This window comes from Lagenorhynchus albirostris, chromosome X (assembly GCF_949774975.1).
Source record: "Lagenorhynchus albirostris chromosome X, mLagAlb1.1, whole genome shotgun sequence".
Lineage (NCBI taxonomy): Eukaryota > Metazoa > Chordata > Mammalia > Artiodactyla > Delphinidae > Lagenorhynchus > Lagenorhynchus albirostris.
In genome coordinates this window covers 116851876-116874563 of record NC_083116.1, presented here as the reverse complement: position 1 = coordinate 116874563, position 22688 = coordinate 116851876, and the positions used below count along the sequence as shown (strand labels likewise).

At 40.7% G+C, this 22688-nt stretch overlaps 1 protein-coding gene across 1 annotated transcript in view; it reads left to right on the top strand.

The window, feature by feature from the left end:
- Positions 1-22688, top strand: part of CDKL5 (cyclin dependent kinase like 5) — a 152741-nt gene that overhangs the window by 119291 nt on the left and 10762 nt on the right. Inside the window, exons 11-15 of the mRNA XM_060137629.1 lie at positions 3301-3452; positions 8590-9556; positions 14263-14364; positions 14651-14756; positions 18442-18565. Of these exons, the coding sequence (XP_059993612.1) occupies positions 3301-3452; positions 8590-9556; positions 14263-14364; positions 14651-14756; positions 18442-18565 (1451 nt within the window). The remainder of the gene's footprint in view (positions 1-3300; positions 3453-8589; positions 9557-14262; positions 14365-14650; positions 14757-18441; positions 18566-22688) is intronic.

The window sequence follows — 22688 nt, the reverse complement described above, 5'->3', positions numbered from 1 at the left end:
TTTCACACAGTCAGTGTTTATTTATCAGGGCTTTAATTAGTTGGTAACTTTTAAAATGTAAATAGAGTAAAATAGAAGAACTGAAATACAATTTCGTGTTTTCTGCCTTTTGTCTCTTTTAGTTAAAAATAACTGAACTTCTTTTGTTAAATCATTACCAAATGTAATTACCAAGTATCAGCATAGCACCTGGTAAACGCTAACACAGATAAAAATACGAAGATAACCTGAACCATTATGCATTTACACCAGTTTGAAAGTTGAACAGTTGAATTCCCATTCATTTAATATATTTACCCTCAGATTTCTTTAATGTTAAATAAACATTTTATTGAAACGTATATTTAGAAGGTACACAAATTATAAATGTACCTCAGAGTAAAACTTTATAATGTAAACGTATCCATGTAACCCCACCCGGATTGAGATACAGGAAATTATTAACACCCCGGAAATCTCTTCATGACCCCTTCCCAGGTGCCCCTTCCCACTCTTGGAAACCAGGACTTTGACCTCTGTCACCAAAGGTTAATACTGCCTTGTTATTATTGAATGTTATATAAATAGAATTATTCCTTTTGTCTTTTAGCTATTTTTGAAAATGAATTTGAAAAATAAATAGTACCATTTATCCTTTCATGAAGAAATTTATTCTCTATGCCATCCCCTAAAGCAGATTTGATAATTTTGTCCATATATAAATACCTAAAATGGCCGTCTCATCCTGCGTCTATTTATACGTATCAGCCATTTTAGTGGGGATACAAGTTACCAGAATTAATCAAAGTTCCTAATAATATAAAGAATAGCTACAATAATTATATGGGCTCTATTTTAGTTAAAATTGTTTTTTCCCCCAAATACTGAATTTTGAAACTATTTACTAAGTTTCATACTTTCCTCATAATGACCTCATCCTTCCAGGTGTTTGAAAATTAACAGCTGTGTTCATAAATATAAAAATAGTTCATTGTATGTGCAGCAATTTCTACCCTTGTTAATCTTAAATAAATGAAAATAGCACTTTAATGCTAGTAGATGTTTAGCTTCTAAAAGGTCATATGTACTTTAATTTCCTTTGTTTTTAACTAGTACCATACAGTTGAAACCATTTTGATATTAACTGCCTTAACTGCCAGTAAGACCAAAATCATTTCATATACCTCCATAGTTTTTGTTTTCTAATAAAGAAGGAGAAAGCATTGAGATAATTTTAGAGTTGTGTCTGAGTCAACGTAGGATAGGATACAATAGGATCAGAATTCAAATTTTCTGTGGTGCTAGGTTGAAGGTGGTTGTCTGAAATTGAATTCTGGCTTATTGAGAACAAATTGAGGTTTGTTCTCACTGTTCAGTAGTGGATCACAAAGAAATTGACTGTGGGCAAAGCCAATGAAAGTGAGCTAGAGACGCATTTGGGCATGCTGGAATTTCACCCTTTTTCCTTTCTCTGAGGGAAAATGCCCATCACTCAAAAGAACAAATGTCAGTGTGCTCTATTGAGTTGTGTTAGGTTATGTAGGTTATGCTTCTTTATGTATTTGCCTAACTTATCAATAAAACTCAATTAATTTTTAAAATAAATTTATTTATTTGTTTGTTTATTTACTTATTTTTGGCTGTGTTGGGTCTTCGTTGCTGCCTGCGGGCTTTCTGTAGTTGCAGTGAGCAGGGGGCTACTCTTTGCGGTGCGCGGGCTTCTCATTGCAGTGGCTTCTCTTGTTGCAGAGCACAGGCTCTAGGCACACAGGCTTCAGTAGTTGTGGCACATGCGCTCAGTAGTTGTAGCGCACGGGCTTAGTTGCTCCATGGCATGTGGAATCTTCCCAGACCAGGGCTCAAACCCATGTCCCCTCCATTGGCAGACGGATTCTTAACCACTGCACCACCAGAGAAGCCCCAAAATCAATTAATTTTAATAATGATTCACCTTTTAAAATCTTGTCCAATTACTAATCAGATAAATAATGTTAGAAGAAAACATTTTAGTTGTTAAAAAAATTAGTACTTTAATAAAGAACACATACAAATAAATTAGGAAAATTACACAAATAGAAAAATATGAAAAGAAGGAATATAAGTAAACATAAAAATATTCAACCTCACTATTAATCAAAGATATGAATTAAAACAGCTGTGAGATACCATTTTTTAAATAGCTAATTTACAAGTATGTGCTAAAAAGAATGATAATGCCTATTATTGATGAGGGTGCCAGGAAATTGGTAGACTCTCAATTGCTCAGAGAAGTACTATTTGAGACAACCTTCCTAGGGGGTAATTTGGCAACACATAGAAGATAATCCTTAAGGGTTTGCATACCTACCAGTTCCATATCTGGGAACTTATCCTATGCAAGGGATCATGGATATATGCAACGGTTTCAGGTGTACATCACAGCATTAATTATAATAGTGCAAAGTGGCAGCCACCTAAACATCCAACAATAAATCATTAAATAAATCATACCACAAACTTCCATGTAGTCATTTAAAACATGTTGTAAAGTTATTTGTTGCATCATTGTTCACAATATTAAAAGAAGGAAAACAAAATGCTGCCTAACGTACATCTAAAATTGAGGCTGTTTACTGATATGGAATGATCTCTTAAGATCTAATGTTGAGTGGAAAGAAAGCTAAGTGCAGCCTATTGTGTGTATGCTACTGTTTGGATAAAATAAAAGGAGCAGATAGAGATATGTACAAAGTACCTGTGGAAGGATTCACAAGATGCTGGTACCATGGGCTGCCTCCAGAGAGGAGGACAAGAAAAAGATGAAGAATGTATATTCTTTGATATGAATATATACTTATTTAAAAATATATTTTAGGGAATTCCCTGGCAGTGTAGTGGTTAGGACTCCGTGCTTTCACTGCCGAGGGCTCGGGTTCGATCCCTGGTCAGGGAACTAAGATCCCACAAGCTGCATGTTGCGTCCAAAAATAAAAATATATTTTAGATGTTTAAATTATGTTGTAAACAATATTTTTGATTAGTAAGTGAAAAGTACAGTATACAAAACTTATTTGTATAATATAAGCCAGATTTTAGAAAAGAAAAAATGTATACATGGTATTTTTTAAAGGGCTGGGAGGGCATATTCCCAGAGGACAACAATGGTAAGGTTATGGGTGATTTAGATAGTCCTTTCAAAAAATTTTTTTTGGACTAAACTCTGTTTGCTAGATATTCTGCAATGACCATGCATTTCTTTTATAAGGAAAAGAAATACGGTTTTTATTACAATTTAAATTTGACTTTGTGATGTTCTTTCCAATCCTAACTTCATTTCCTAAGAATTTACTGAAGTTGGACCCAGCTGACAGATACTTGACAGAACAGTGTTTGAATCACCCTACATTCCAAACCCAGAGACTTTTGGATCGCTCCCCTTCAAGGTCAGCAAAAAGAAAACCTTACCACGTGGAAAGCAGCACTTTGTCTAATAGGTAAATATTCCCTTTTAAGGAAATACAGATGCAGTATTGGTCTTACAAGTAGGTGGAGGAGGTGGCTGCTTAAATGATGCAATTAGAGAAAAGAAGGAAAGCCCTCCTTATTCAGAAATATCTTTCTTATGCTTATTGCATGATTCAGAACCATAATTAAAGAGTTGTGTGGGTCATAAAGACTTTATCTTTTACAAGATTTTCCAAGGGAAACCTATGCATTCCCTGGGAAAGGTAGCATGGGTTAGCAACTAAGGGGGTTTCTGGCCTCATAAGCTAGAAGATCCTGTGTACATGGGACCCAGGGGTGATTCCTGGAGGAAGAAGGATGGGTGAGGGCAAAGGGATTCCTGAAGGGAGCGGAGGATGCCAAACACAGGTGGGTGGGAAGGCACCTAGGACAACCTTTGCAACTGAACCAAGTAGTTCTGGCTCCATAGCAGGGGCTTGTGTTTTTGTTGCCCTTGTCTTTTAATCATTGAGTTGAGAAATTAGTTTTTCATAAGAATAAGAATATAGAAATAGTAAAGTTAGTTTGGTAGATAGTGATTAAAATGGATGCTTTCTAATGTAATTTTCAGCATAATCTTTAAAAAAACATCTATTTCCTGGGGCAGGGGAAGCAAGGAGGGGCACAAGGAGTTGGACCCTGCAATCAGGTTCTCTCCCCAAAAGTGACATTCCTTAATTCTGTTGGCTGCATTTTCAGGGGCAGGTCCTTCCTCTCCTTGTCTTCCTTCCTCTTCCAAGAAGCTGGTCTTGTCATCTAGCATTGCTTAAATTATGGAAGATAGGAAATAGTTTATCTTATCTACTATTAGAAGAGAAGTAGAAAACAATAATTCTTAATATGAAGCTTTTCTTATATAAGTTTTTTCCCATATCCCCCCTTTCTCTCCACATAGAACAATTATTATTAATTTTTTTTTGTGGTACGTGGGCCTCTCACTGTTGTGGTCTCTCCCGTTGTGGAGCACAGGCTCCGGACGCACAGGCTCAGTGGCCATGGCTCACAGGCCCAGCCGCTCCGCGGCATATGGGATCTTCCCGGACCGGGGCACGAACCCGCATCCCCTGCATCGGCAGGCGGACTCTCAACTACTGTGCCACCAGGGAAGCCCTGAACAATTATTTTTAACCAATTGGAATTTTGAAAGCTTAAGACCTGGTACTTTTTAGATCTGTGAGTGCATCTATAAATAAGCAATAACCATTTACCCTGTATTTTCTCTGCTTAACTGTGATGGTGTGATTGTGTTTTATAGCTGTTCTCTATTTAAAATGAGTGGTTTGGTCATTGTTTCCCTCACATCTTATAAAAACACTCTTACCTGTTTGTTTTCAAGGAGGCCTGGGAGGAGATTCAAATTCTATTTCGCCAAGTTTGTGTTCACTTTGTTGTCAGTTTCCATGAGATCAGTGCACTAAGGCAAGGACCAGTATTCATCTTTCAGTTGCTCCTTTGAGTTTAGGAGGTTCACATTATGCCTGTGTCTTATCTGGGGTCACTCCCAGTTCAGGTGCTTTTGTCTCCCTTCTACCTTGATTGTCACTTGACTCCTCTAGTTTACATTTGCAAAGAAGAAGGATCTCAATAGAAAGTTCAGTAGACTGATGATAAATTTTTGATTTGTGCTATAGTGATGGGTGGTATAACCATACCATAAAAGGAGGCCTGTGTATTCATCCTGTAATGACTCACTTGGGAGAAATCCCCATGGGGGTCCATGGCTCTCCTTGGGAACCCTCTTCAGGCATCTGTCAAGGAGGATGTGTGTGGCCATGAGGATACGGTTCATATAGGTTTTTGAGGAGTCCTACAAAATCTCCTTTTGAAGCAGATGAGAATAAAAATTATAAGTAAATAAAAATCTCTGGAAGAATTTGTTTTCAGGTCTTGACACTGTATTAAATATATTAAAGAAACAGTCCTAACTGGTTTCTCTAGGAAAGAAACCATTAGCTCAGTTTACACATATCTGGAAATATTTCTGCTCCACGCTTGCCTACGGTCCATATTTCCTCCATGGAAGCTCTTGTTGGGGACACTAATTCTGCACAAACCATGGCTCCGTTGGACTTCCTAGCACCATTGTAGAGATGTTCAGGGCACCATATCGTGTTGGTGCCCTGCCTTGTCCCTGAGACAAGTATCGTCATACACATATCCTCACACACCCTGTCTTCTGTCTTCCACGTTCATGTCTCTGTAGGAGAAGCAGTGGACTCTGCATTACCTAGCCCTTGCCTAAGTCTCCTTCATACTCTCCTGAGGTTCCGCTCACCTTGGACATGGTGGGATGGTGCTTCATCCTGCCACACACTGCCCTCTCAGCAGTCCTGCTTCGCCAGTCTTCCCCATAAAAATGTAGTTTTGCGTCTTTGATGTTTGGTTTGAAAAGTTATTTTAACTAGAAATTAACCATCTATCTATCCATCCTGCCAACCATTTAAGAAGGGTTTATATATAAAATCCTCTTAAGTGGTTGGCAGTTTAACACAGATTCCTTACAGTTGTGTGTCAAAGAGATATATGGAATTTCTAAAGCAGTTTTTTATTGTGCTTTGGCAGAGCTCCAATTTGAAGACAGTATGATGTCCTTTCGATGTAAGAGTTGTGTGCAGAGCTCAGTGGCTTCAGATTAATACCAAGACAGAAACTTTCAGAATAGTGGTTTAGGCACTTTGTACATTTATGGGAAACCTAACTCTGTGACAAATGTTTCCACCTTAACTTTATAGCCTCTCTTTTCACATTAGAAATTATATCTTATGTTACTATGAATATGTTCTTCGTAACATACGTAGGTTTGTGCTCCACATTGAGAGCAGTGTTTCCAAGAGTTTCAAAAGCTGTAGCAGCTATCTTCACTCTTCTCTACCCTTTTCTGGATGTCCTCTTTGGAGCTTTGGACATTTCACAACATCTGCATGAGTTATCTCTGCGATTACCCTCTCTAGGCCTGAAGGAGAAAGAGGAAGAAATAGGGTTGTGAGAGTCCAGGGGAGCCAGGCAGGGGAAACCACCCTGTGGGAGCTGTAATCTAGAGGCACAGCTATGATCTGAGTCAGGGAGCCACTGCCGGGGGAGACAGCCCCCAGCCCCTTGCACTGCTAAGCCCAACTGGGAGTTAGGTGACAAGGGAGGCTGGGTGACACTCTTCAGTGTTGGGTTCCCCAGACCCACGCTGGGGCAGAGAGGAATGGAGAATGGACTGGGGGTTGGGCACGTGGGAAATAACCAACACACTTACATCTATTTATGGGTGAGACTGTCTATCATCATTTGGGTTTTTTGAGAAGTTGCTGAGATATTTTAGTTACCAGGATGTAAGTTGACAAACAACTCTAATGGTTTAAAACCCGACATGAGGACTGTCCTCTATAGATCTGGAGATAGACTCTGTTACCATCATTTAACAGAAAGTGAAACTTTCCTTTCTTTGTAATTTCTTTCTGGGTCTGCCATTTAGTTAGCTCATATTTTTCTTTTTTAAACAAAATTCACATTTTATTTAGGTTGAAATAAACTATACAAAATTGATTTTCTTCACCCAAAATAGCAGCAATATCTTCTGTATTATTCCTAGATAAACCGTAAAACACTTATTTTTGTAGGTTTTCTAGGTTTTGCTTGTAAATCAAGATGAGGCAGTAGATACAGTCACGGAAAAAGACAGAAGAAGACAGACAAATCAGTTGTCAGTATCCATGGCCTCTGATCCTGCCAGTTAGCTCATATTTAAGTGACCTTATTTAATGTTGCAATTTTTGTGACCCAATTGGGAGAGATATTAGTAAGTGCATTTTGGAGATGAGGCCTTCCACACTATTACAGGCATGCTTGATATCAGATACTTTTTAACACTCCTCTGCAAGGTAGGAGGAAAGGATGAGGGCCCTTACCTTTGATGCCTGAACGAGTGGATTCTCATAGACAAAATAGGAAGGCATAGTTTCACAGATTACCACTCTACAGGGGAAAAAAATGGGACTTTTCCTCTAATTAGTGTGCAATGGGAACAAAACTCTCCCAGATCAAACCGTCTTTAGCAATAGCAATTTATGCAGCAAATTTTTTGGAATGCATAGTAAAAAGGGAATTGTGTAAGTTATTGTTCATTTAAAAGCATTCTTACCTATCTCAAACCACAATTTGGTCCTTTTTAAATAGTTACAGTAGAACAAACTGACCTTGCTGTGATGTCAGCTTCAGCTTTCAAATAGAGGACAGGGTTTTCCTCAGGATTTATATTTTGTATTTTAAACCAAGTAGGAAATGAAGCTTTCAGTCCTAAAGATTTCAGTCCAGATGAAGCCTCAGCCCATTTGTAATAATGAAGTGTGAAATGAAGAAGAGAATAAATTATGTCTTTTGGAGAGAAATTACCTGTTTAGATCCCTGTGATCCAGTTAGAGACATGCTCCTGTTTAGTGTACAGGAGGTATCTGACACTGACATGCCCCGAGTATTGCTGCTTCTCTAATACATAAACGTTGATCATCCTGTTTTCCAACAAACCTCACTAGGCAGTTCACACTTCTTTTCAGAGTATCATTTTCTTTTCTTGAGTACCTTGGTAGAATTCTCATTTGTTGATTATACAGGCTAAAGACAAAAGACATTGGTGCTTGTGTGTATGTGCTGTGAGTGTGTATCTCTGAGGCAGGCTGTGAGTTTTACAAATAAAAACGAAGTTCAAGGAACACAGTGATCTGCAAGTCTAAATGTCTCCTTCTGATGTTCAAGCAGACAAAGAGTCATAAAGAGTTTGCCTATAGCTCAGCCCTCTTCTTCTTTGCAGGCTTTCTACAGTACACACGCATGTGAGCACCAACATAGCAAAAGCATGTTTGCCCAGATTATCAGTTAGAAGCTGTGTTGGCAGTAAGTTAGCTGAGCATTTAAGAATGCCAAAGCACTTCATCAGGACCAGTGCTTTGTGGCAGAGTGACTTGATCTAAGCAACTTAATTCTTATTGATAGATTACATGTTATTTATAGTCACATGTTTGAGAGAGTTACTGTTTTTAGTCTTTGCAGTGTTTTAGGTATTTGTTCTTTTTTGTTCTAATGATACTTTTTGTGCCTCTGCTCTTGAGGGAAACTGATATACTTCTTTCATTTTTGACATAGAAACCAAGCCAGCAAAAGTGCGGCTTTGCAGTCTCATCACAGATCTAACAGCAAGGACATCCAGAACCTAGGTGTGGGTCTGCCCCGGGCTGACGAAGGTCTTCCTGCCAACGAAAGCTTCCTGAACGGAAACCTTGCTGGAGCTACTCTTAGTCCCATGCACACCAAAACCTACCAAGCGGGCAGCCAGCCTGGGCCTACCAGCAAAGATCTGACCAACAACAACATACCACACCTTCTCAGCCCAAAAGAAGCCAAATCAAAGACAGAGTTTGATTTTAATATTGACCCAAAGCCTTCGGAAGGCCCGGGCACGAAGTACCTCAAATCAAGCAGCAGATCTCAGCAGAACCGGCACTCATTTATGGAAAGTTCTCAGAGCAAAGCCGGGACGCTGCAGCCCAGTGAAAAGCAGAGTCGGCATAGCTACATCGACACCATTCCCCAGTCCTCTAGGAGTCCTTCCTATAGGACCAAGGCCAAAAGCCATGGGGCACTGAGTGACTCCAAGTCTGTGAGCAACCTTTCCGAAGCCAGGGCCCAGATTGCAGAGTCCAGTACCAGTAGGTACTTCCCATCCAGCTGTTTGGACTTGAACTCTCCCACCAGCCCAACCCTCACCAGGCACAGCGACACAAGAACTTTGCTCAGCCCCTCGGGGAGAAATAACCGAAGTGAGGGCACTCTTGACTCACGCCGAACCACAACCAGGCATTCCAAGACGATGGAGGAGTTGAAGCTGCCCGAACACATGGACAGCAGCCATTCACATTCGCTGTCTGCGCCTCATGAATCCTTTTCGTATGGGCTTGGCTACACCAGCCCCTTCTCCTCCCAGCAGCGTCCACACAGGCATTCCATGTACGTGACCCGGGACAAAGTGAGAGCCAAAGGCTTGGACGGAAGCTTGAGCGTAGGGCAAGGGATGGCGGCCAGAGCCAACAGCCTGCAGCTCTTATCACCTCAGGTACAACTTAGGACCTTGACCAGATCTGTCGGCTCATCATGGAAAGGTGGTGCGGGGATGTGATGGGGTCAGTGTGCAGTTGTCCCTACAGCAGGAGGTCATACTTTCTTGATAGGACACATTTAAGGAAGCAATACTTGAAGGACTAATCTGTTAAAAAAATTTTTTTTAGTTACTTAAGCTAATTGTTGAGTACTCAACGCAGAAAGCTTTTTTTCAAAATCCGTTTTCCTTTCTTAAATGTTCCTTTCTGGCATATTTTGTTCATATTTTATACTATTTTTTTTCATTAATTTTTTATTGAAGTATAGTTGAATTACAGTGTGTTAATTATTGCTGTACAGCAAAGTGACTCAGTTATACATATATATACATTCTTTTTCATATTCTTTTCCATTATGGTTTATCACAGGATATTGAATATAGTTCCCTGTGCTGTACAGTAGGACCTTGTTGTTTATCCATTCTGTATATACCAGTTTGCATCTGCTAATCCCAAACTCCCAATCCAACCCTCTCTCACCTCCCTCCCCCTTGGCAACCACCAGTCTGTCCTCTATGTCCCTGATTTTGTTTCTGTTTCATAGATAGGTTCATTTGTGTTGTATTTTAGATTCCACATGTAAGTGATATCATATGTTATTTGTCTTTCTCTTTCTGACTTAATTCACTTAATATGATACTCTCTGGTTGCATCCATGTTGCTGCAAATGGCATTATTTCATTCGTCTTATGGCTGACTAGTATTCCGTTGTATATATGTACCACATCTTCTTTATCCATTCCTCTGTCAATAGACATTTAGGTTATTTCCATGTCTTGGCTATTGTGAATAGTGCTGCTGTGAACATAGGGGTGTATGTATTTTTTTGAATTATAGTTTTGTCCAGATATATGCCCAGGAGTGGGATTGCTGGATCATATGGTAGCTCTATTTTTAGCTTTCTGAGGAACCTCCATACTGTTTTCCACAGTGGCTGCACCAACTTACATTCCCAGTAGCAGTGTAGGAGGGTTCCCTTTTCTCCATACCCTCTCCAGCATTTGTTATTTGTAGACTTTTTATTGATAGCCATTCTGACCGGCATGAGGTGGTACCTAATTGTAGTTTTGATTTGCATTAGAGAATCCTAGTTTGATTTATTACAGAATTCATCAGCTATATGGGTTAGTTTTTAATTTTCTCAAAATTCAGTGTGAATTCATGGGAATTTTCTCTAATCTCTCCAAACCACATTTGCTTAAATCAAACCCTTTTGCTAATACCTTACTCGATATCTTAACTGAATTGAAAAGTTTTAAATTCATCCAGAACTATAGGTAAATATAACTTCAGGCCAGGATAAATGCTAATTTTCAGTCTTTTGGGTTGTTTTTAAATCCCAAGGCAATGTTTTTAGCATAATGCTGCCTCTATCTTACTGATCTTCAGACTCTAGAACTGACACTAACCTATTTAAAAGAAGCAGCATTCTTGTAACAGAACACATATTTTTAAAATTATATTTTCGTGATATGAAACATTCACCTGCATCAAAGAAATGAAGGTGGAGAAAAACCAGTGTTAGAAGAAGAAAAGAGTGTCATGTAGGAAAAGTACTCTCCTTTTAGAAGATACAAAAATTGGTTCATCGGCATGTGTCAGAGCTCCAGAAAATAAGATGGACTGTGCAGTGGGAAGCTTAGCAAGATCAGTGCTGGGGAGGGGGAGACTGTCAATAACTGAGCAGTTGGTATAGCAAAGCAGCTAAGATCTTGAGCTGGAAAGCCCGGCAGCCAGTCCTGCAGTGTGCTTCAAACTCTGTAAATTTGGGAAAGTGATAATCTTTCTGTGCCTTGATACCTCATCTGAGTGTTGTTGTGAGGATTAAACATGGTGTATAAAGCACTGTGTGCCCTATGCCGGGCACAGAGTAAATGTCTTAGTTGTTGCTACTGCTTTTGGGATGATGGGGGCTGTTCTTTAGGCACCGAATACCTTCTCTATGCTGGGTATTCTTGGGCACTCAAAAGAGTCTGAGACAGGGTTCTTGCTCTTGAGAAGTTTATCTTCTCTCAAGGAAGATTAAATTATACATGATAAAAATGAACTAATTAAGAACCACATTTCTGTGGCACTGGCTATAAAAGGTACTTGAGGACAGGGAGAGGTCATTGTGAGCAGGAGCAATCAGAAGTGGCTTTAGGAGCAACTGAAGGTCTTGCTTAGAGCTCAGATGTGGAGAGAGGTTTTGTGGTTAAAGGATGAAGACGTATGCAGGCATTTACTGAGCTAGGCACAATGATAGGCTCTGATGAAAAAGATGTGGTCCCCGTCCTCTTAGAATGTATGGGCTGGAGGTGGTGGGATGACACTTGCCAATAGATAGGTAGTAATAATACTGTAAAGCTGCATGCCCACACTGTGCTAGAGCTGTGTGCACCGCAGGGGCAGAGGGGAACAGGGACAGAGGGGAGTGGCACAGTCCCAGCGGGGGGTTGTAGGAGGCCCCCAGGGGGCAGGGGTGGAATCTGAGCAGAAACTTCTGAGATGTTGGGGGTTTCACCAGTGGAAGAAAGTAGAGTGGACATCAGGAAAGAGGCTCGAGGGAGGGCCAAAAAGGGTATCTGGAAGTTAAGGAGGATAATTGAGACATTAAGTAGCATGGTGAGTTGTGGGATTGCAACTTGGGCCACGTGGCTTGAGTGAAAAAATGCAAGATTTAGAGTGGCTTTTGCAATAATCCAAGCATGGGGTGAGGAGAAATACGTTCTGGACTAAGTCAGTGCCAGTGGGAAGACAGAGAAAGTGTGGGTCTAAAGACCCCTCAGAAGTAGAAACGGGACTTGTGAATTGAAAGATTGAATATAGAAAAAAGGAAGCCTTCAAGGTTTCTCTTCTTGGAGCTCCTTTTCAGAGTAGAAGAGAGGACTTGAAGTCACCTCATTCAACCCCTCCATTGCACAGATGAGCATGCTGAGGCTCTGAGAGGTTAGGTGGATAGCCCGAGTTTACCCAACTAGTTCAGGGTGGAGCTGGGATCTTGAGGCAATGTCCAGGTCCGTAGGCCAGAGCTTTTTGCATCATGTCATGCTGACATATTGAGGTTGAAGAGTGACCCTGGGCCCCTATGCAGAGATGTTCTCCATGAGGTTGGAAAGACTGTCTGGGGCCCAGGTGAAAGGAGGGGTAGGAGATGTCATGATTGGAGTCAGAGCAGTCGTCAGAGGAGCCCCTCTAGAGAGAAGGGATCATTTAGGGCCTAGAAAGATCTCTAGAGTCTGGCAGCTACACATAGATGTTACATGGAGGTCAAAGCCAGTAAAGTGTGTTAGCATTAAGCATAGTGTAAATAGAGAAGAAGTTAAAAAAAAAACAACTATACCTTGGAAAATGGACAAATGGACTGGCTCTCTGAGAGTGCTAGAGAAAAGGCTTCATGAACATGGTGGAAATAAGCTAATTATAAAACAATAACTGTCGGCTAAACACAGATCCAACTGTTACTGAATTTTAAGTCCAGTTCAGGAAATGCAGTGCCAAGCTGCAAGAAAGTACAAGTTTAAAGGCACAAAGATGGCATATGGCTTGAAAAGTAACTGAAGCTGTGAATAATGATGGGAATCACTCTCCTGCAAAGTACTGTAGGCACCTTCAAGAGCAAGGGGACTGGACTGACTCTGTCGCTTAGAGTTTATGTTAGATGTAGAGGTCTTTGTAAACAATGCATGTGATAAAATTCAAATGAGATCTTGTCACAAAGTAGAAAGAAGAAAGGCTACATTGGGTAATTTCCTGCCCAGAATCCTTTCGTAGTACATTTGGGGAGTGAGGGGAAGAAAGAGAAAACCATATTTTAAATCTCAAATAAACTGGTTTTGACACACCATGTAAGGCTCAAAATAATTTTCTGTGCATAATATACAGATATGCAATTCAGCTAGCTCCTCTGAATGGCTTGGTAATTTTATTCCTTAATCTTTTTTTTCTGAGGGTAGAAAATGCTACTTTTCCCCTCAATGAACATGACTGTGGACCAAGGCTGCTTTTAGCTTGTGACTCACTTCCTTGAGAGAAATAGGTAGTGTCTCCGGAGATGAGTGCTGTCGTGATTATTAAGAAAATACATGAAGTATAAGTACTTTTAACCTAGAGAAGATTAAGAAGAGAACTTAAGTACAAAAACTGCAGTAGTTAGGGAATTTTTAAGACAAATTATTAAGGGTACTGATTCAATTCCTTGATATATCCAAAGAACATTTGTTTTCATCTTAATCTGCCATGTAAGTCCTTCATGAAATATAATTTTGCATCTGTAGTTCTTTTTTGAGAACTCAGCCTAAAATCTGCTAGAGAAATTTTGGATTAACTAACAGAATCTCTATTCTAATTGAGTGCTGCTCAGACCATGACTTTCTAGATATTAGGAAGATAATTTTCTTTATTTTTAATAATTAATTGAACTATTTTCAGAGTAATTCATTCCCTGCTTGCATTAACTTTAATGAGAATTTCACTTTCCATCTGTGTGACATTTGTTTGACTTATTTTACATTCATCAGATGATTCACTCTTTTATAGGACAATTTGTGTTTTAACCAATTCACATGTTTAATTTTAGCCAGTTAAGGTACTGGTTATACCAAATAAAACCCATGGCGATTTAGGTGATTTTCATCCCTAGGAACAGGACACTCTTATAAATCCTTTGAAATTTGACTTCCAGCCCGGAGAGCAACTGCCTCCAGAGATGACTGTGGCGCGATCTTCCGTTAAGGAGTCCTCCAGAGAAGGCACCACTTCATTCCATTCACGGCAGAAGTCTGAGGTCTGAATTTTCTAGAGCTGTTACCTTGTACAATAGAACATGTCTGTAAAGATTGGTCACTCAACATCATTACAGTCTACCTTGTAAGATTTATTCGTACCCAATCTCCCACAGATTATTCGAACTGGCTTATAAAGTAAGCAGTTTTCCTCATGCCATAATTCTGAGTTTTCTCTTAAATAGATCCCGGAGTAAATTATAGATCAATTAGGCACCTTTCTACGTTCACAGGTTGCCTCATTATCTCTCTGTTGTTTACTTTTTGTAAACCTATTTTTTATCTCAGGGTGGAGCGTATCATGACCCCCACTCTGATGATGGCACTGTCCCCAAAGAAAACAGACACCTGTACAATGATCCTGTTCCGAGGAGAGTTGGCAGCTTCTACCGAGGTAAACCCAGCTCCTAGCACCCATCAGGGTCCTCTCTTCTCTCCCCCCCACTACACATCCAGGCTGCACTCTCCCCTACATTTCACTGCCCTGACTTCCGGTAAGTGTCATTCTTACCTGCACTACTGCCTTCCACCTCGTCTCCCTGCCTTGGTTCCCTCTGTCTTAGTTCAGACCCTTGTGGCTTCTGACTTGGGTACTTTGAGTAGCCTCCCAACTGCTCTCCCTGTCTCTAAGGTCACCATCAAAACGGTCCCTGGAATGATCCTTCTGAAGCTGTGTTCTGACCACACCACTCATTCATTCGATTAAGTCATAACATATATATTTTTAAATTTATTTATTTTTGGCTGCGTCAGGTCTTAGTTGTGGCACGCGGGATCTTTCTTTGTGGCACGCAGGCTCTTCACTGTGGCACGGGGGCTTCTCTCTAGTTGTTGCGCGCAGGCTCCAGAGCGCGTGGACTCTGTAGTTGCAGCGCGCAGGCTTAGTTGCCCTGCGGCATGTGGGATCTTAGCTCCCCGACCAGGAATTGAACCTGCGTCCCCTGCATTGGAAGGCGGATTCTTAACCACTGGACCACCAGGGAAGTCCCAAGTCTTAAAATATTTATCGATGTCACTTGTATGTCTGACACTTCTAATTTAGAACATCAGTGAACAAGACAGCCAAAGGTCTCGACCCTCACAGAGTTCACATTCTCATGAGGAGAGAGCAACACTAAATGTAATAATTACATAGAGCAGTAAAAGATAATAAATGCTACAGGGAAAAAAATACAGCAGGACAATCCATTGCCTCCACCCCAGCCCCAGTCCTCTATCTCTCATCTGCTGAGAGTCCTCTGGCGACTTCCCATTGGCATCAGGACAAAATCTGAGTTCCCTAAGATGGCATTCTAGACTTTCTCTGCCCTGGCCCTTGCTATCCTCTCCAGCTCCTCCTCCTCCACTCTGGTGCCCAGCCTGTGGGACTCACACAGGCCGTGCCCTCCTCTGACCTGAATGCAGTACTCCCCCTGCTTGGACAACTTGTTTCTGTCCCTTTTGAGATTCTGCTTTGAGGTCCTCTGCAGTGTGATGGCTTCCCTGCCCACCTAGGTGAAGTGAAGTGTTCCCTCTGTTGTTCCGCCCATGGCCCTCTGTCTCTAACATGACACACACCACATGGTACTGATTCTTTGTTTGCATTTCTCTCTCACAAGGTTACAAGGCCCTTTACCTTTTCCTCTTTTACCGTCATTGACTAGCACACTGCCTGGCAATTTCATAAATATTTGTTGATTGGATGAAAGAAAATCTTCAAGTGTACTTGCATGACCTTAAAAATGTGCTTTTGGGCTTCCCTGGTGGTGCAGTGGTTGAGAGTCCGCCTACTGATGCAGGGGACATGGGTTCACGCCCCGGCCCGGGAAGATCCCACATACCGCGGAGTGGCTGGGCCCGTGAGCCATGGCCGCTGAGCCTGCGCGTCCGGAGCCTGTGCTCCGCAACGGGAGAGACCACGACAGTGAGAGGCCCGCGTACCATAAAAAAAAACAAAAAACAAAAAATGTGCTTTGATGTTTGACACCTGTAACAGATGTTTCAGTGGCTGAATGGATTTAGGACAGATTGAGAGAGAAAGGTATCACCTTTAAGGAGCTATGTAGTAATAGAGTGGGAGCCCCAAGGAATCCTCAGACCCTAGTGGTGAGACTGGCAGTAAGCCCACTCAGTAAGCCTCCTGAGTCCGTGAGGCTCAGCTTCTCAAAGCCTCCTTCAAAGGTCACCACGACCTTCTACAGTTGCCACATCCACACTGCCCACCTTCTCATTATTCTGTTGATCTGGGAGGACAGCTGGAAAGGGCAGGAACTGGGGGGTAACACGGACAACTGCTTGGTCATTTTAACTAGGAACCTGAGCTAAATAAATGCATACAAGTGTTATGCAGGACATAATGTATATTGAATGATTAGGCTACTCTGTTCCCTCCTAGCCCAACCTTTGAGAAAAGTATAAGGCATTGAATATGCCTTTTGATGCATTTATTATTCTTTTTTCTGATGCCATGGGTACTTTAGAACCTTATGGGACTAAAATTTTAATTCATATTAAAGTTAATTAAACATGGGACTTCCCTGGTGGCGCAGTGGTTAAGAATCCGCCTGCCAGTGCAGGGGACGCAGGTTCAAGCCCTGGTCCACGAAGATCCCACATGCCGTGGAGCAACTAAGCCCGTGCACCACAACTACTGAGCCTGCGCCCTAGAGCCCGCGAGTCACAACTACTGAGCCCGTGCACCACAACTACTGAAGCCCGCGCGCTCTAGGGCCTGCGTGCCGCAGCCACTGAGCCCACGTGCCTAGAGCCCATGCTCCACAACAAGAGAAGCCACCCAATGAGAAGCCCTTGCACCGCAATGAAGAGTAGCCCCCATTCACCACAATAGAGAAAGCCCACGTGCAGCAACGAAGACCCAACACAGCCAAAAATAAATAAAAATTTTTTTTAAGTTAATTAAACAAAATATTGTAGTGTACATATAAGCAAGTCTTTTCTTCTCTCACTGTAAGTTTTACGTCCAAAGTGGATCATACATGTTTTATTTCTATAGATGTCTGGAGAGTATACTTTAATATTAAAATGTTAACTAAGTTTTCATTTAATTAATTAGTCCTTGACTTCTAGAAACACGGTTTTATTTTGATTGCAAGTGAATTAACTAGGTTACTATCAGCAAAGCCCCTCATAATCGACTTCACTGTTTGGCAGGAAGAACATTTTTATTTTAGAAAGTCCAGAAATAGAAGGAAAAGATTTAACTAGGTGAAACATTTGGAGACATCGCTTGTTTCAATCATGCTACTAAATCTAACTGGATAAAGATTTAGTGGTATCATTGAAACGACAGATTTTTTAGTATATTTCCCATTTTCAGTCCTGCTGGCCAAGAGTCAAGTAGTATGGTGTCATTTGTCTTTATATACAGCCTGTATATTCCTTTTGTGATGAAATTTGCAATATATTTTCATTTATGACCAAGCTTAGAAATTGATAGAAAAAGATAATACCCACCCACCTCCCAAAGAAAAGCAGAAAAGTATTTACTCACATACATTGTGGTTTGTCTTTTTGTTTATTCCTGGATTGAAAACTTAGAGAAAAATAGTATTTTTGTAAAAATAACCAAATTTCTTTGGAATTGAGTTTTAAAAAATATAAAATTGATGCCACCTCCCAAGTGGCAAGGGTTAAACTGTAGTTTGTGTATTCCAGTACACATACTGTTAAGAATCACTTCACACTAAGAATAGATTTTACGTAGTTGGGCCTATGATGTAAGAAAGCCTCAACTTAAAAGAATGTCAAAACAGGGAGATGGGGATCATATTCATACTTTTAAGTCTCCTACGATGTTCTCCAGTTTATCAGCTGATACATCAATTTATGCCTTGAATATATATTGCCTGGTGTTAATTGACCCTTGCAAGTTACTGTCATAGGCAGTTGGAGGTGGGGGGAATGCTCCCTGGAATGCCTCCAGCCTCAGAAAACATACGAGTTATATGAAGGGCAAATAAGGATTTTGACTTATCTTTTTGTTAGTTTATTTTGTTTGTGTGAGAGAAAGTGCAATAGAACAACATGAGAACTGCTTTAACCAAAAGAGTATATCAGTGGCTTACTTTTTCTTCATTCAGTGCCATCTCCACGTCCAGATAATTCTTTCCATGAAAATAATGTGTCAACCAGAGTCTCTTCCCTACCGTCAGAAAGCAGTTCTGGAACTAATCACTCAAAAAGACAACCAGCATTTGATCCATGGTGGGTATTTTAGCTTGTTTTTACTCTTCTTTTTTCTAATTGTAGATTTTAGATTTCATAGAAATTCTGGATAAAACTTTTTAGCGTTCTTTCCCCTGCTAGGCCTTTCTTTCTAAAGAGAGATTGTTTAATAAGGGAAATGTGATTTGTCATTATTTGTAATAGTTTCTTTCATGTTCACCATTTATATTAAATACGATGTAAAAGAAAGAAAATATCCTGGGTCAGTACATACCTCATAAGTCTTCCATCGCCTTCTTCTGACATGATTGATGTCCTTTGCTGTCTTCTCCACTTGTTGCTGTTGAATCATGTAGGAGACACTTTGCTTAGCTCTTTGTGTGCACTGTCTCACTCAGTACTCACAATCAGCCTTTGAAGTAGGGGTGCCTCCCACTCTCCAGATGAGGAAACTGCAGCTTAGAAAAGGTAAGGAGCCTGCCTGGTGCTGAACAGCCAGAAACAGGGAGGAGGGAGCCGGGATCTAGACCTAGATGCATTCTGACTCTGAAGCTCATGTCCTGTACTTCTGTGCCGCCTGACTTTCATTCAGGGTGAAAAGAGAGAAATAGGGGAACAACCCTTCATGCTACCACAAAAATGTACTGGTAGTCAGAGGATAAAATGATGTGCCAGTTTTGCTTATCCTTTAATCTTTGTGTCATGTGTAATAAAAATTTAAGGAGAGAATTATAACATACATCAAGTCTCATTAGCAGATCTTGTCTTAGGGGTAGGACTATTGTTTTAATAATGTAGACTTTATATTCTCAGCTCCCCAGAAAGACTTCCCAGAATCTAGATGTGAGGGGTGTTTAAGTATTTCATACAGCTGCTAAGCTCCCCACCAAGAGAATAAAATGGTGCCTCATTGTAACTCACTGAATTGAGAACGAGACCAATCTGTCAGATCCCATCTCTGCTGTTTACTGCCAGAATTCACACAATTTGGACCCTGTTGGCAGGGTTATATCAAGGTTTCAGTGTTACCATGCCCTATGCGGAAAATAACTTACTTATTTTTACAATAATAAAAACGGTTTTCTTAAAGCTATAAATGCTTTTTCTTTTGTAAGCATACTTTATATCTATCGCCTTATTTATAAAATGAGAGTTTTAACATTAATGACTCAGAGGTTAGACCCTGGAAATAGGATATCTTGACTAGTGTCACCTTTTGGCCATGTGACCTTCAGTTCTCTGCCCCTCAGTTTCCTTGTCTGTAAAATGGGCTAAGAATAGCACCTCCCTCATTGGGTAAATATGATCGTTAAATGAAGTCAAACATCAAAAGCATCTAGAGCAGTGCCTGGCACCGTTGTGACTTGTTAACGTTAGCAGCCGTGGTTTTTGCCATTAATGTTCTCTAACTTCAGTATGACTTGCCAGGTGTCTCGTCTCCACTTACTTTGCTGATGAACTTCAGTGCATTCTTCCAGCGTGTAACAGTAGACAAGATCTATACATTAACCTGAGAGCACAGGTACAACTTCTTTAAGTTAACGGCGTTGAGAGTTTTCAAGTGTGGTTTTGACAAGCCGTGAGAATAGTGTCTAAGTTGTGAGAACACAGAAGTTCAGATGGAATTGTTTTTCGTCTTGGTCATTGCATGATGAAGTGGTGATGGTTTAAAAGTGCGTCGATTGCATGTTAACATAGTCCTATGAAAATTAGGTAGGTCAGATCAAAACTAAATCCAAATGTGGGATTAACAGTCTTAACAGCATATTGAAAAAGAAAAACAAAACAACTTAACAGCATATTGTTTCTGTCTTTTTGATAATCAGTTTAAGTAGAGCTTGTTTAGACCTGGATATGTGTAGAAACCTAACAACAATTGTTTTAAAAAAGAGGCACAGTTGGGATGCTGAACTTTAGATAAGTCTTCATCAAGTCATCTTTACTCTGATACTGCTGTTATGAGGCTTGAGAGAATTCCAGAATTGCCAGGGATGAATTGGCTATATTCTTTTGTTCCTACTACCCCTCATGATAATGCTGCTATGATAGTTCTCCACGCATCATATCTAACTTAGTCTAAGTCATCCATTAAGCTTGACTTGTCTTGGATTTTTTTCTTGAACAATATCTCTCATTGGTTCACCATATTTATATTTGAGAGAAATGCCTTTTGATAACTGTTACAAAAACATGAACAAACCATGGTGACATAGTGAATTGCTGTTCCTAAATTATCACTTACCTAAGAGCAGTCTGTTTCTCCTTGTTAGTAGTACTTCCATTTCTTTGGAGAAGAAGATATTTGTACAGTGTCCACATTTCTTGCAATAGAAAAATCAAGCTACTATGTCATACTTTAAAGTGATAAATGGATAGTGTAGTATAATACACAGAGCTGTTATTCTGGCCATCTCAGCTGTCCAGAATCCAGTTAAGAACTGGGAGATAAGCCAAAATATTTTTTGGCTTATTTATATATTTCAGAACAACAAAAATAGGGTTAATGCAGTCAGATTGATCATCTTTACTAACGGGAAAACACCTCCACCCTCCCTGTGAGCCTGTTTATTCTTCTTTTATGCACAGTTCTAGCAGTTGGCACTGAGGTTGTCAGGCAAGAAATAATCCCAGGTAACAGTACAGTGTGCAGAGGGAGAAGGATTCTAAACAATAGCTGTAGAGAGAAGAGAGGTATTTTTGCTTTTTCTCAGGCCCCAGTGGGAAAATCATTTCTAGCTGTATGGTCTTATACATAGCAGAGATATCCATGTAGAGTATATATCTTTAAAATAGGCTGCTCTTACTTTCCATAAAAAGACAAAGTGTTTAGAAAGACTGCTGTCAAAATTGGGTTAAAAATTGACACTTAAATAGTAAACCAAATTAATTAGAAATCCCAGTCGTTGAAATAAGTGAAGAATTGCTGTCACTCGCACAATCCCAGGCTTTCTCTTCTTGTAAAGTTATGAAGACATTGGTATCCATTATTGCTTGTCCTGATAACTCGCAGAATTATTCCTGTAGAATTAGTCACTGACTTCCTACTCTCAGACATTAGCCGACCCACCCTAGTCACACTGGCAGGGCGGGAGGGTGGCAGGACAAGTGTCACAGAGTAAGCATCTCTCCCCTTCTGCGCGCCTTCATGCTGCTGCTTTTGGGGAGATTATGCTGGCACTTCCTGGCCCTCCGTCAAACCTGTGGGTCTCTTGCCTTGAGTCTGTGAGCAGCCTGAGGTCACACTCCTTGTTTTAGTTTTTCTCTGTATCTCCAACACTTAACACAGATCCTGATGCATACACAGTACTCTGTAAGTGTTGGTTGGCTTTGATTCAGTCAGTTTTAATTCCTTCCTTTTTTTAGGTGAGTCTTTTGAATTCTCTTTCCTCTTAACCCCTTATGGAAGTAGTAGCTGTTGTGGTAGATACTGTTTGAGTCCCATGACTGTTCAGGAAGGAGACTGTTATTGTTAACTGCTCCCTCCACCCACGCACACACACACACTCCTCCCCCATCATCCTCGCTGCCCACCCCACCCCCCACTGTGCCAAGTGACTAGCTGGGTGGTCCTTCTGAAAGCTCCTGTCCCTGTGATTTATGTGATCACCCACTTGTCCTTCTCTTGTGCTGCTCCTCTTGAACCCATCTGTTGCCTGTACAGTTAGCTCAGCACACAACTGTTGACCGTACCAGGTAGAATCAATAACAGGGTCCAGAAATCACAAATGAGATTAAGTCGTGCGGCGACTCTTACCCTTTGGGTGCACTGCTGGTTATAGATGTTCAAGTCTTTTCATTCATTTGTACAGCACACAGCTTTTTAGGTGCCTGTGTTCCAGGCAGCTTCTCTCCATCCCTAAGTGTCTCTCACAGGCTTTTCCTCTTATGTTTTTCTGTTAATTCTCTGTATGTGTATGATTCAATGTAGCTTTTCCCTCTCTGTCTCCCTCTCTCTCCCCGACTGGCACTCTTTCTTTCTCTCTGACTTCCTTTTGTGTCTTTTGTGATGCATGCATACTCACACCTTACACCTAGCTTTCATCCTCTAGTCCAAGGGTAATTTATTTTCTTTTTGCTTTGGCCCCTGCAATCTTTTCCCACCTGGATCTTGGCCCTACCGCCTCTCTGCAGCTCCAGTTTGAGGATGTTTTCCTCATCATTC